We start from the raw sequence: 16,044 nt of genomic DNA on the forward strand, positions 1-16,044 counted from the left end.
TTTGCTAAAGATAAACTGCAAAGAGATTTCTTAAAGCTGAAACTCTGAATGGAGAAAGGATCAGTACTCATATCCCTGGAGTAGCAGCAAAAGTTAGAGGAGTGATTTATGATGTCCCATTGGAAATGAAGATGGACGAGATAATGCAGGAAGTGAAAGGAGGGAAAGTCGTGAAAACGACAAGAATGAAAACACAAAGAAATGGTGTGAAAACGGACAGTTTATCAGTACTCCTTGAGTTTGAAAATATGATACCCAAGAGAGTAAGAATGGGATATTTGAGCTATGATGTCAGGGAGTTTATACCAGCACCAATGCATTGCTTCATTCACTGCTGCTCCTTATTATCCACTTCCCATTATTATTTTTATTGTTATTTTTATTATTATTTATCACCGTCTCTTGTATTTTTGTACTTATTTGCATGCCTAGTTATTTAAGTTTTTAAGTTTAAATTTGAAATCTTTAATCAGACTCTTTCTCCTTGACTGCTGTAACACTGGAATTTCTCAATTATGGGATCAATAAAGGTGTATCTTATCTTATCTTATCTTATCTTATCTTAAAGAATGGGACACTGCAGGACAATGTAAAGGAAAACTAAGATGTGCAAGATGTGGAGATGAACATGAATGTGGAAAGTGTGATAAAGATGCAAAGATTAAATGCTGTAACTGTGGCGGTGATCATAGTGCTGCTTATGGAGGGCGTCCTGTTCAAAGGCAAGCCAGAGAAGTGCAGCGATACAGTCAGGTCCATAATTATTTGGACAATGATACAGTTGTCGTCATTTTGGCTCTGTACACCACCACAATGGGTTTTAAATGAAACAATGAATACCTGCTTAAAGTGCAGACTCTCAGCTTTCATTTAAGGCTGTTTTCAAAAATGTAGTATGAACCGTGTAGGAATTACAACCATTTCTTCACACAGTCCCCCGACTTTAAGGGCTCATAAGTATTTGGACAAACTATTACAATCATTAAGCAGTCAGTTTTAATACTTGGTTGCAAATCCTTTACAGTCAATGACTGCCTGAAGTGTTGGACACATAGGCATCATCAGATGCTGGGTTTCTTCCCTGGTGATGCTCTGCCAGCCCTTTACTGCAGCCGTCTGCACTTCCTGCTTGTGTTTTGGGTGTTTTGCCCTCAGTTTTGGCTTCAGCAAGAGAAACGCATGCTCAGTTGGATTCAGGTCAGATGATATGACTTGGCCATTGCAGAACATTCCACTTCTTTGCCTTAAAAATGTCTTTGGTTGCTTTTGCAGTATGTTTCAGGTCAATGTCCATCTGCACTGTGAAGCATCGTCCAATGAGTTTTGAAGCATTTGGTTGAATCTGAGCAGATAATGGTGCCCCAAACACTTCAGCTTTCATCCTGCTGCTCTTGTCAGCAGTCACATCATCAATAAATACAAGAGAACCAGTTCCACTGGCAGCCATACATGGCCATGACATAACAGTACCTCCACCATGCTTCACTGATGAGGTGGTGTGCTTTGGATCATGAGCAGTTCCTTCCCTTCTTCCTTCTCTTGTCTTCCCATCATTCTGGTAGTTGATCTTTGTTTTATCTGTCCATAGTATGCTGTTCCACAACTGTACAGGCTTTTTAGATGGTTTTTGACAAACTCTAATCTGGCCTTCCATTTTTAAGGCTAACCAATGGTTTCCATCTTGTGATAAACCCTCTGTATTTATTCTAGTGAAGTCTTGTCTTGCTGACAAGAGCAGCAGGATGAAAGCTGAAGTGTTTGGGGCACCATTATCTGCTCAGATTCAACCAAATGCTTCAAAACTCATTGGACGATGCTTCACAGTGCAGTTGGACATTGACCTGAAGCATACTGCAAAAGCAACCAAAGACATTTTTAAGGCAAAGAAGTGGAATGTTCTGCAATGGCCAAGTCATATCATCTGACCTGAATCCAACTGAGCATGCGTTTCTCTTGCTGAAGCCAAAACTGAGGGCAAAACACCCAAAACACAAGCAGGAAGTGCAGACGGCTGCAGTAAAGGGCTGGCAGAGCATCACCAGGGAAGAAACCCAGCATCTGATGATGCCTATGTGTCCAACACTTCAGGCAGTCATTGACTGTAAAGGATTTGCAACCAAGTATTAAAACTGACTGTTTAATTGATGATTATGTTAGTTTGTCCAAATACTTATGAGCCCTTAAAGTCGGGGGACTGTGTGAAGAAATGGTTGTCATTCCTACACGGTTCATACTACATTTTTGAAAACAGCCTTAAATGAAAGCTGAGAGTCTGCACTTTAAGCAGGTATTCATTGTTTCATTTAAAACCCATTGTGGTGGTGCACAGAGCCAAAATGACGACAACTGTATCATTGTCCAAATAATTATGGACCTGACTGTATAAGGTAACTAATCAGGTATCTTATGCTGATGCAATTAAAAAGGTGAAGGAAGGGGAGCTAACCAGATCCAGCAATACACGTGGTACACAGCGGTAGAAAGAGACTACACATGTAAGGGATACACCGTCTTCTACACCAAAACACAGCCAAATGGAGACAAATCCATATTTAAAGAGGATTAATCATAACACAGTGATTGTGGATAAAATTAGTTTTGTTGCTTTTATCTGCAAAGCGGTTAATATGGCAATGCAACAAAAGAAAAAAAGTGACAGAATTAAGACAATTGTAGAGGCAGCGATAGAGATATTGGAGATAAAAGAAGTCACAGCTGAACTGATACATGAGGTTTTGAATCCTGCAAACTATGATGGACTGTCTCATGGTGATTAGTATCCTTATGGTTATACATATCCTCCAGTGGAAAGCCAGAAGTTTAATTTCTAATGGGCAAGAATTTAAGAAGGTTGTAGCTGATCTGGAAGTTAAACCTGATGTTATCTGCATTCAAGAAACATAGTTAAAGCCACACTTGGACTTTATTGTGCCAGGCTACAGCTCTGTTAGATTTGACAGAATCAACAAACAAGGTGGGGGATGTGTGACATTTATTAAGGATGCTATAGCATATAGACGAGTTGAGGCAACAAATGAACATGAATGTGTAGCGATAGAAATGTGTAGTCCCAGAGGAGACATTAAGGTAAGAAATTGTCAATGCAGACATTCCATGAAATCTCAGAATATGTTGGTAGAAGAGAAATTTGGTGTGGAGACTTTAATGCTCATAGCACTCTCTGGGGAAGTGAACACACAGACATAAATGGAGAAGTAGTTGAAGAACTCGTGGAGGAGAGATCACTGGTTTGCCTCAATGATGGTAGAGGCACACGGGTGGATGTTACAAGAAACTCAGTAACGTGTATAGATCTTACTCTGGTTTCTGGTAATATGAGTAATTTGTGTGAATGGAATATAAAGAATGAGAACAACATAGGGAGTGACCACTTCCCAATATGGTGTTCTATAAATTTTGATGTTTATATGCAGGAAAGCTACGTAATTAAAAGATGGTGTTTCGCTAAAGCTGACTGGGAAAAATTCAGGAAATGCTGTAGTGAGTCTGCTGAAAGAATATTGATTGAAGATGACATAGATAGTTGTGCAGCAGCAGTGGCATCTGTAATTATAGATGCTGCATCAACATGTATTCCTAAGAGTACATTGAGTGGGCAAAAGAAAATGGTTCCCTGGTGGAGTGATGAATGCAAAAAAGCTAGAAAAGAAAGAAATCGTGCATTCAGAATATTAAGAAATCATCTAAGTCAAGAAAACTTGATTGATTACCAACGTAAGAAAGCTAAGGCACGGAAAATAATTAAGTCAACCAAGAGTAATGAATGAAGGAAATACTGTTCCACCATAGGCAAAGAGGTAAAATTGGGTGACGTCTGGACAATGATTAAAAAGATGAGTGGGAAAAGGAAATCTGCTAAAATCCCAGTGTTGATAGCTGGAGATCATGTAGCAATTACAAATAAGGAAAAGGCAGATCTAATGGGAAAAATGTTTGCAGGTGTACATAGTGGAAATCATTTGGATGAGAAACATAAACAACAGAAAACAGAAATATTAAGAATTAATAATGATGTAACAAAGAAGAAGGATAGCAATGGATCTGTGCTTGACATGGACCTGACATTTCATGAGCTGGAAATGTCCTTAAAAGGAACAGGATATACAGCTCCAGGTCAAGATCAATTATGCTACGCTATGTTCAGACAACTGCCAGATGAAGGTCGAAAAATAATATTAAATCTGTTTAATAAGATATGGAGAGAAGGTGTAGTGCCTAGCAGTTGAAAAAATGCTCTGGTCCTACCCTTTGTTAAACCTGGTAAAGACCCAACTAGTGCAGAAAGCTATCTTCTCACCGACAAGCTCCGCCGCCCATTCAACATGCTCAATCGGCCGAAAAGCAGCTAATGGTGCAGGACACACCGCAAAAACTAGGGCGACAGACGCTCACCGACGGCCTGACTTTGGTTGACGGCCAACCGTCGGCTTGGTGTGTCAGGGCCTTAAGCCATTAAATGTTAAAACATCTTGCCATAGGCGACTTGTTCATAGGCTTGTTCACACACGAGGACTTGTCGTGGCAGACTGTCGGCTGACTCACCTCCGACCCAAGGTGGCTCTCAAGATCCTCTGTGACGTCAAAATTGAGGTGAAAATCGTGTAATGGGAACTAGACCGTTCAGCATCAGTTACCATGGTGATTTTGTAATAAGTGAACTGGCAAAATGTGTTTGGTAGATTTTACATACTTGGTAACCTTGAATTTAAGGCTGCACATAACAAAAAAATGTTTTATTGATTAATATAATGATTTTTTTTCTATGATTCTAACCATTAATTTATCCGTTTGATTTTTTTTCTTGCTTAATGAGACAAGTTAACAAAAACAGAAAAAACTGTCTCATTAATATTTAAATATTTTATTCAGTCGTCTTGTCTCTACTATTAACGACAAGGAGAAGAAGAATTGTCAGGTAGTTAGTTTGATAGTTTTAACTTTTCTGCTCTGTTATTTTTGTTTACATGTGTTTTTTATGTGTGTGTGTTTTTCAGGTCAGGTGTTCAGCCCTCACCTTGGACAGAATATCACTCTGACATGTCAAGTTTCCAACAGTGCCACCATCGCAGCTGTATGGTGGGCCAGACGAGACCTGAAGTCAGAATATGTCTTCTATTACCGGGATGGGCAGTCTGATACCGACATCCAGCATCCATCCTTCCAATGCAGGGTGGTGTTGGCGGAGGATGAGCTGAAGGATGGCAACCTGTCCGTGGTCCTGATGAATGTGAACAGCAGCGACTATGGAGAATACACCTGTGGCTTTAAGGAGCGCAAAGAGGGAACAGTTGTTAAGAATGAGTTCACCTGCAACATCACACTGATAAAACCAGGTTGGTTGGTGCTGTTATTGATGTGATTGTTCGTCTTGATGGTGATGATGATGATGATGATGATGATGATGATGATGTGATCTTTGAGATGTGTCAGAGGGGCACAGACAAGAATTCAGACCTTGTTGCTTCAAGAGCAGCTGAATAGCAACAGTATGATCTCTGATCTCTTTAGTCTTTTCTGTCAGAGAAGAGTGTGTGTGTGTGTGTGTGTGTGTGTGTGTGTGTGTGAAGAGACCTCCTGTTTAAACTCTCTGTACTTTACAGATGGAAACACTTTTTGACTCTGGATGGTTATTATTGTTTTTCAGACTCTTCTGTGGTACAAGTGCACCCTGGAGATAACGTCACTCTGAGATGTGAGGCTGGTAATGTCTCCATCAGAGCTGTAGAGTGGACCAGACCTGACCTGGAGCCACAGTACATCCTCTTTTACAGACACAAACACTCAGACCCAACCCACCAGCATCCATCCTTTACAGGCAGGGTGGAGCTGGTGCACAGAGAGCTGAAGGACGGAGACGTGTCTTTAACTCTGAAGAATGTGACCAGCAGAGACTCTGGAAGATACGAGTGTCGAGTTGATGCAGGTGGATCAAGACGTACAAAGAGAGCCAACATTAAGACTGATCCAATCACAGTCATCGACCTGGAGGTTAGAGGTGAGTGTGTGGAGCTCAGTGTGTGTGTCTGTGTATCAGGTTGGAGCTGCAGTTTATTCCTGAGAGTCAAACATCAGAAATACACAAGACAAATGAAGGCTGTTCAACTAATCACACATTTACTGACTCTGATTTATTTAATCTGCAGGTGCAGAGAAGGAAAACTACATGGGTGGAAACACAGAGAGTGAACACCCCGTAAATGGACCCTTCCCTCGTGGACACGTTGGACTGGGAGTTGCTGCAGTGCTTTTTTTAGCTGCTGTAGTGTTTGTTACTGTCCAGATATATAGAAGACCTGTGATCAAGGAGCCAGAACTTTCTGCTGATGATGAATCAAAAGACGATCAGCTCATCGGAAATGTCTCAGACACTTCTCTTCCTGTCTGAGGGTGTGAGGTCCTGTGTTGCTCTGCTGTTTGAGACTCCTCATCGTGACAGTCTGTTTTAGAGTGGACCTATTATGCCTTTCTTAAATGGTATTTTTCTGCCTCTACTCTGGTTTGGACTGCCAAAGGCCGAAGGAACAAAGGAGAAGTGGTTGGAGTTTAGTTTTGAAACAGTTCCTTCACAATACAACCCGGACATTTTACTGTGTTCCCTCTGTTTTCCTGAGGACTGCGTCACAAACTGCCAACCGTTTACTGCTGGATTTTCTGTGTGTATATATGTATATAATAAAAGATTTATATAAAAAAATGGAAAGACCCTGCATCATATCTGTATTTTTGAATTGAGTCTTTATTTATATATATTTATACTATTTATACTGTACAGTTTAGCTCAGTTACACTTCTTCTGACTGGAAATAAATTGTTAATAAAACAAGCCTTTAAAGCTGAATACCGTCCGAGTTTGTTTCCTGGTGTATGAAGGAATGTCCCGCCCTCCTCTGCCTGTGATTGGCTAATACGCGCTGTCTTCATTGATTGGATTGGTCAAGGTTAGGGTAAGACTGTCAGGGTAACCAATGAGGCGGAGTAAGGGGCGGGACATCCCTTCATCGCCGCAAGTAAATCAGACCTTCTGGAAGTTTCTCCACAGTTCCAGTTCTTCACCTTCATATAAAATGGCCGTGTGTCAGATCCGTCGTCTCGCCCTGGTCTTTGTATTCATGGTCTGTGACGTCTGCTGTGGCGGTAGGTTTGCTGTGTGAAACGGTGAAAGTGTGACAATCAGCCGGTCGACACTTAGATCGGTTAAAAAGCAGCACCGTGTTCGTTATTTGATGAAACGTTACCTGTCCGGTGTCATGGCGGCGCGGCCTGGGCATCAACGGTTGACGGTGTCAGTTAGAGTCAGTCTGAAATAAGGTGTGTGGCTAACACAAGCTGACGAGACTTAAACGTTTTGTTCTACGACATTAAATACGTCAGTAAACACGTCACTGAATGTAAAAGCTTATATGTGTCGTAGTTAAACTCCGAAACTCCGCGTGACGCACTTTAAAATCAAAGCTAACTGCCTCGGTTCGTTTTAGCCGCCTGAAAAGGCCAGCCAAAAAATGCGTACAATTTGAAGTGTACGTTACAGTAAGATTATTTTAACTGCTTTATCTTAATGTTTGCTGATTCATCTTATCACCATGATTGTTGATGTTTGAGCGATGTCACGGTAATTCGGCCGATACAGAGCTCCAGTGATGACGTTTTTCTGTAGTCAGACACAATGGCTCTTTTCCCTCGTCATAAACTCTGTGTGGGATCTTTTCGTTGGACTTATGATTATTATAGAAAATAAGCTCCGTGGTGAACACACGTTTATGACACTGACATGTTTGTTCAGTATTATAATCTTTACTAATGAACTTGGTGAATATTGAAGTGTGAATACAGTCACCAGAAGTAAAACACTAACACTAAATCAGATTAGAAACGAACTACACCACGGTCACATGACGTCACCACCATTAAAAACAATAGGCTCGCTGGAGATGAGTCAGGCCGGAGCAGGTTTGATCACCAGTGATTGCTGCACAATGCATGCTGGGTAGATTTGTGTCTGACTTCATCCTGACTTGCTCTTACATCATCCAAAAGTGGACAGTGATAATCACGCGAGATCGAGGCGGCTGCAGTTTTTAGAGCCAGGTGCTACACCTGCTCTGACTCTCACCTGATCCAACAGCTGATTGGTTTAGATGTTGACTCAACGAGATGACGTTTAAAATAAACTCTTAATGTTAATTGAGTTATAATCCTGATTTACACATGTCTGTTTTTGAACATGTGTAGCCTGTTATACAGAGATGTATACATTTTAGTTCAGTCACATTAAAGCCTTTACATGGGATTTATATCTTGTTACCTGCAGGAACAGATGCGCTGTTCATCAACATACATGACATATATTAATATGACAGGGCAACCTATAAAAAATCAGTCTGCAGGGCTCTTGCAATCTCTGCCCTCGCAGACTTAATGTGATGACAGTAAGACTACAGAACATCATTAAACTAGGCTTGTCATGATACCAGAATTTTAGTAGTCGATACCAATACCAGTGAATTTCCATGTTACTCATTTGATACCACGATAAAATAAAACAACAGAACTCGTGTATTTCTAAATTCACTACTTTATGAAAACTGTTTTCCACTGCTTCATATGAATTTGAGTCATATTTTCTGTGCCTTTCAAAAACTTCCGTGATCTTCAACATCATCCCCAGACTGATACTATAAAAGAAAAATAACGCTTCAGTTCAAATAACATAAGCTCGGAGACTGTAAGAAAGCAGCTCATAACGTTATGCATGTAAATCTACAGAGTAGTTTGAATTTACAGATATGGTGACAGACGATTAGTCCGATAGTAATTGCTTGAAACACAATGTTAAGTAACGTTAAAGACAGTATCGTTAACATCACATAACGTTAGCCATCTCTTACAGGGTAAGTTACAACTTAAGGTAGCGAGTACTAGTAGCCGTCCCTATAAACGTAGTAAGCTGGCTCTCAAACCCAAATCACGTAACGTATATTTCAGGATAAGTATAACGTAACACACGTGATGGTAAATTGAAACTCACTCACCTTGAATTCTTTAAACAAGTCAGGTTGTCTGTCTTTTACCGAAAAGAAAGAGGTACCGACGTATTTTTTGCGTGTTGGCATCGACTTAATACCGAAGTATCGGTTCTCATGACAACCCTACATCAAACACGACCCTACAGTGTCGTTATGATGAGGAAGGAGGAAGTTAAGACGTGACTGTAATGTAGTTTGTTTATAGATTAACATTAGCTTTTTACCTCTGTTGATCGCAAAAGCTTCAAAAATCATAAAGTGGTGTTCATTAGTGAAGATTATGTCCAGCGGTGGACAAACTATACAACTCTATTACAGTACCTGAGTCAGATGCTCCAACAGACAACATGAGATTCTGTACTGATGATTCAAATCATCTACATTCAGGAGGCAGCTCAACAATACTGCTTTCATTTTTCAGAGAGGTGCGCTCTTTTTCTTTCTTGTTACAAACTGAACATGTTCTGTCTCTCTGCTGTTTCAGCTGTCAGTCCGTCTGAGGGACACGAGCTACCAGACAAGATGCAACAGGGGCCGCTGACGACCAAGCAACATGCAGGTGACAACATCGCTTCAGTTTGATGACACAATGTAGACTCTGATCTAAGAACTCTGATGTGGACGTGATGGTAATAAAAAGTTGTTAAGGCTACAAAAGAAGATATGATAAATGAACACAAAGATAATATTGGGTGTAAATACAACAATGTTTCTGTTTTGTATTTCTCAGCAAGTTTTTGTCTCTGTAGTTCTTGTTCTGTTGCCATCATGGATGGTCAGGTAACAGTGGTAGTAGTGTAGGCATCTGTTGAAAGTTACTGACTGTTATTAAAGCAGAATTATTATGTGTATGTGGAAGGAAAGGTAACAGGCAGTCTGGCACCAGGACCCAGGTAAAGGGCGGAGTCTATAAAAAGGGACAGGAAGCTCAGCAGAGTACCTGTACTACAGAGCCAGTTCAACCTATCTCATTTGACTAACCAATCACATTGGCCATCGTCATTGCACAGTGGCTCGTTCTTCAGTTGCAGGGTAATGAAACTTATAAACAAGATCCATCCATCGGTTCGTTCCAAAGTTTTAGTCTAGATGGAAATAGGGGTCCACGTGCACCTCCGGGATTTTTTTTGTGGCACTTGATTTTTCTTAATGCACTAAGTGCCTATTTTCATATTTTGCCAGGTACCAAGTTGAAATAATGTCCCAAAGGCTTCATTTTTAACCCTTTATTGCACCTATCCCCAACCGGAAAAAGAAAGATATAGAAAGTGGTGTAACTTTTGAAGTAAACAACATACAGAGACAAAAAAACACATTTTTCCATACAACTCTGACCCAAGGAATTCAATGGAATGATTATTTTTGACATTTGACAACATCTTGACTCTATTTCTGGACAAAAACAACAAAAAAAGCAAAAAAAATGTTAATTTCACAACTATATTTTCCTTTTTTAATGCACGTAGGATGAAAAAATTTTCACCCTGTTTTTTTAAATCATTTTAGGGAATATTTTAAGATAATACTAGTTAGCAGACTGAAATAATGGCCTATGGGGTTTATTTTTAACAGTTTATTACACCGAATCCAAAGAAATTGAAAATAGCTTAGCTTTTGAAGTAAACAACACAGAGAGACAAATGAACACATTTTTCCATGTGTGAAGTGCCTCAAAAGAAGATTCGATCCCTATCATGTATCATGTCCCAACTCTTTCTGAGTATGGTCATTTTACCACACTTGGCACATCCAAGGGAGGGCACAGCAAGAGGCTATCATATCTACCACAGTATTTGTGATATGAGACTCTGTGAACCAGCCACTTCGCCACACCGTATGAAGGATATTTGTGACCAGATACCATTGACATTAGAGGGCTTGCCTTTGGATGAAACTGGCTATCATCAAAACTGCTACAAAAGCTTTACAGGGAAATTAGGTGGTTTAAAAGTGTCAGAGACCTCTATATCTGGTGAATCATCATCATCATCAATAAAGGACTTCCGACGCCGGCTCAAATCTCTGTCATATCAATCTGAAGGGACTCGGTGTTCCTTCTTGTTTCCAAATCAGTGCATTTTCTGTGACAAAATAAAAACCAAGGTCAAGGGCAAAACTGAAAAGTACAAACTTACAAAGTTTCAGAGTTGGAAACACAAGGAACCAGCTGGAAAGTCATCGAACGTAGAGCACAGGAATTGAATAAAGAGGCTCTTTACTGCAAGGTGCAGCGCAAGGACCTCTTTGCAATGGACGCCAGGTATCATCCATCATGTAGGAACAACTTCAACACGGAGTACCAAAACCATGTACATGGGAGAGAGAGAGGGCGGAAAAGGCAGCAGACTGCATTGACAGCCAGCAGGCTCAAAAGATGGCAGCACATGATAAGTCATATAGCGTGGTAAAGGATTACATTCTTAGGAATGTGACTGAACGCAAACAGGTTGTCCAGCTAAGATTCCTGTCCAACTTTTAAGAAGTTTCTTAAATAGAGTCAAGATGTTGTCAAAATAATCATTCCATTGAATTCCTTGGGTCAGAGTTGTATGGAAAAGTGTTTTTGTCTCTGTTTTTTTTACTTCAGAAGTTACACCACTTTCTATATCTTGTTTTTCTTTTTCCGGTTGGGGATAGGTGCAATAAAAGGTTAAAAATGAAGCCTTTGGGACATTATTTCAGCTTGGTACCTGGCAAAATCTGAAAACAGACACTTGGAGGGTTATGAAAAATCAGGTACCACAAAAAAATCCTGGGGGTGCGCGTGGACCCCTATTTCCATCTAGACTATTTTTGATGTATGGGTCTTCTTTACAAGATCCGTCGCTGCACGGTGGTTCGTTCCAAGGTTTTTGATGAGTCTTCTTTACAAGATCCGTCGCTGCACGGTGGTTCGTTCCAAGGTTTTTTATGTATATGACTCTTTACAAAATCCGTCGCTGCACGGTGGTTCGTTCCCAAGGTTTTTGATGAGTCTTCTTTACAAGATCCGTCGCTGCACGGTGGTTCGTTCCCAAGGTTTTTTATGTATATGACTCTTTACAAGATCCGTCGCTGCACGGTGGTTCGTTCCCAAGGTTTTTTATGTATATGACTCTTTACAAGATCCGTCGCTGCACGGTGGTTTGTTCCCAAGGTTTTTTATGTATATGACTCTTTACAAGATCTGTCGCTGCACGGTGGTTCGTTCTAATGTTTTTGATGAGTCGTCTTTACAAGATCCGTCGCTGTACGGTGGTTCGTTTCCAAGGTTTTTTATGTATATGACTCTTTACAAGATCTGTCGCTGCACGGTGGTTCGTTCTAATGTTTTTGATCAGTCGTCTTTACAAGATCCGTCGCTGTACGGTGGTTCGTTTCCAAGGTTTTTTATGTATATGACTCTTTACAAGATCCGTCGCTGCACGGTGGTTCGTTCTAATGTTTTTGATGAGTCGTCTTTACAAGATCCGTCGCTGTACGGTGGTTCGTTTCCAAGGTTTTTTATGTATATGACTCTTTACAAGATCCGTCGCTGCACGGTGGTTCGTTCTAATGTTTTTGATGAGTCGTCTTTACAAGATCCGTTGCTGCACGGTGGTTCGTTCTATGGTTTTGGATGAGTCTTCTTTACAAGATCCGTCGCTGCACGGTGGTTCGTTCTATGGTTTTGATGAGTCTTCTTTACAAGATCCGTCGATGCACGGTGGTTCGTTCTATGGTTTTATACAGTCAGGTCCATAATTATTTGGACAATGATACAGTTGTCGTCATTTTGGCTCTGTACACCACCACAATGGGTTTTAAATGAAACAATGAATACCTGCTTAAAGTGCAGATTCTCAGCTTTCATTTAAGGCTGTTTTCAAAAATGTAGTATGAACCGTGTAGGAATTACAACCATTTCTTCACACAGTCCCCCAACTTTAAGGGCTCATATGTATTTGGACAAACCAACATAATCATTAATTAAACAGTCAGTTAATACTAATACAGTTAATGACTGCCTGAAGTGTTGGACCCAAAAACATCACCAGATGCTGGGTTTCTTCCCTGGTGATGCTCTGGTAGGCCTTTACTGCAGCTGTCTGCACTTTCTCCTTGTGTTTTAGGTGTGTTTTGCCCTCAGCAAGAGAAACGCATGCTCAGTTGGGTTCAGGTCAGATGATATGACTTGGCCATTGCAGAGCGTTCCACTTCTTTGCCTTAAAAATGTCTTGGTTGCTTCTGCAGTGTTCTTCAGGTCATTGTCCAACTGCACTGTGAAGCATCGTTCAATGAGTTTTGAAGCATTTGGTTGAATCTGAACAGATAATATAGCCCTTGCAACCAAGTATTAACTGACTGTTTAATGATTGTAATAGTTTGTCCAAATACATATGAACCCTTAAAGTTGGGGGACTGTGTGAAGAAATGGTTGTAATTCCTACACGGTTCATACTACATTTTTGAAAACAGCCTTAAATGAAAGCTGAGAGTCTGCACTTTAAGCAGGTATTCATTGTTTAATGTAAAACCCATTGTGGTGGTGTACAGAGCCAAAATGACGACAACTGTATCATTGTCTAAATAATTATGGACCTGACTGTATATGTTACTTCTTTACGAGATCCCTGCTTTCACCTTCCTTCCATTCCTTTAAATTATGCTTTGTAAAATGTTTCTCATAACGTGTTTTTGTATATTATTGTGTTCTTGTTTCTTTTCAAAGAAACTATAGAGCAGCCAATCATTGTTTTTCCCAGATGTTTTAGATTTTAAGGTTCTGTAACTAATAAACTGAATGAGCCATTTTCTGTTTTCATTTTTGTTGTGGGGCTTTTCTGTTGTGTTGAAGGGGAGAACTGAGAAGTAGAGCAACCATCTTTGTGTGTGTGTGTGTGTGTGTGTGTGTGTGTGTGTGTGTGTGTGTGTGTGTGTGTGGTCACCATAGCTTGCTCCATCCCTCCTCTGGTCTGCATTTATGCCTTTTACTGAACTTCCTTAGTGTTACCTGGTTTAATGGAGACAAGTTATTATTTATCTTTGCCAATAAAATTCATATTTGTGGTGCAGCAGTCTCTGACTCCAGTTCATTCTGGGCTATGTGTGTTGAGTACTGAGTATCTTTATTATCTTTCTGTTGGAGTCTTTTCTATATGTTGTGTATTTGAATTGTTTCTATTGAACTATACTTCTATTTATGTCGTACTGTATTATACTGCTGTACCACTTTTCTGTGTCATGATAAAGTCTGGCTAAAGCATCAGTGATTTCTTTACACATCGGACTGTGAGCTGCGGAGGTACACCCTCAACTTGTTTTCATCATGTCGGTGTCCAAGATGTTAGCGTGGGCCTAAAGTCATGGTGCTGGTGCACTGGAGACGTCCTTGTAGCACCCAATGAAGAAATATTATGTCCTGACTGATATCGTGACAACACTTTTACCAATGATGATCCTTAATACCTTTCAGGTTGGGTCATTTTATCCAGAAGTGATGACATAATTAAGCAAAATCACACGAGAGGGAGTGCTGTTGTACTAATGTCCATGTAGCTGTGATTTCAAGTAGGACGTGCTCCTGGACCCAACGTTGCAATCAACCAATCACAATCCTCTGACACCATCAGTATGCTGCTTCTGTGCTTCTTTGGAAATTCCTTTATGCTTCTTCAGAACTAAGCTAGTTTTCCAAAGTGAAGTCGGAACAAAAACCTTAAAAGCTACTGCAGGGTTAGCGAGTTAGCTCGCTAACTAGGCAGGCTATGATAACGAAAAAAACTTGCTGATTGACTAGAATATTAGCGAGTTAGCTCACTAACTAGTTTGGCTATGCTAATGAGTAAACTTGCCAGTAGGCTAAATGTTGTTCGTTAACAGTAAGAGTAAGGATAATAGCATTTTGCAGTTGTAAAAGACCTGTGAATGTCTGTAACTAGCTTATTCAAAACTATTTTTAGTGCAAGGTTGCAGTGCTGGTGTTGATCCAGAACCATCATCACCATGTTGGCCCAGTATAATTTGGTTATAATGATCCAGGACCATCACTGCTATGTTGATGTTATTAGAAACAAATTTTCCAGAACCACTGTGATGATGATGATGATGATGATGGTCCTTGATAAACCTAACCAATCTATCCAGGGTCAACATGGTAAAAAGGAAGGTAAATGTCTTAATTGCAGGAATTTGTAACTGAAAAATGTTACTATCCTTACTCTTTATGCTAACGAACAATATTTTAACCTATTAGCAAGCTTACTTGTTAGCATAGCCTACCTACTTAGTGAGCTAACTTGCTACTATTCTAGTCAGTCAGCAAGTTTTTTTCATTATCATAGCCAACCTAGTTAGCAAGCTAACTCGCTAACCCTGCAGTAGCTTATAAGGTTTTTGTTAAGTGTTACTGAGGATTTTGATTAATTGTTCTAACTTAGATTTGGAAAACCAGCTCAGCTCAGAAGGAGCACACAGGGCTTTTGAAAGAAGCACAGGAGCAGCATACTGATGATATCAGAGGGCTGTGATTGGTTGGTTCAGGAACGTGATGTGGGTTGTTGATCCAGGAACATGTCTTACTGGGTAAAATCACGTTGTGCCGAGGCCACAGGCCGGGCGCTGAAGGCACTGTGATTTTGCCCAGTAGGACATGTTCCTGGACCAACATTGCAATCAACCAGTCACAGCCCTCTGACATCATCAATGTGCTTCCTCTGCACTTCTTTAAAAATTCCTTTGTGCTTCTACTCCTTTCTCTCGTTGGTAGGACATCTGGTGCTTTGTTGTGATTTGCTCCGTACAGTAAAGCGATCCATTGTCCCACTCACAGCTTTCTCCTTTTAAATGTAACCATCCCTCACATTAGCTGCCAGTCAGGGCTTTAGATGTGTCACACTGATAATTCCCACGTGGGAACGGCGACAAATATGTTCCCCATTAAGGTTTTTTAAATTAAATTACATGTTTTCACCTAGTTTGCCCCAGTATTAGGTAACAAGTGTGCGCAACATACTGATGCAGACAATTAAGAATTAATTCA

At 40.4% G+C, this 16,044-nt stretch overlaps 1 protein-coding gene across 1 annotated transcript in view; it reads left to right on the plus strand.

The window, feature by feature from the left end:
- Positions 1-14,080, plus strand: part of LOC117245929 (uncharacterized) — a 41,535-nt gene extending 27,455 nt beyond the window's left edge. The window contains exons 7-8 of the mRNA XM_078164733.1: positions 6,165-7,155; positions 9,529-14,080. Of these exons, the coding sequence (XP_078020859.1) occupies positions 6,165-6,406 (242 nt within the window). The 3' untranslated portion in view covers positions 6,407-7,155; positions 9,529-14,080. The remainder of the gene's footprint in view (positions 1-6,164; positions 7,156-9,528) is intronic.
- The last annotated feature ends 1,964 nt before the right edge of the window (positions 14,081-16,044 follow it).

Source organism: Epinephelus lanceolatus, chromosome 22 (genome assembly GCF_041903045.1).
Source record: "Epinephelus lanceolatus isolate andai-2023 chromosome 22, ASM4190304v1, whole genome shotgun sequence".
Lineage (NCBI taxonomy): Eukaryota > Metazoa > Chordata > Actinopteri > Perciformes > Serranidae > Epinephelus > Epinephelus lanceolatus.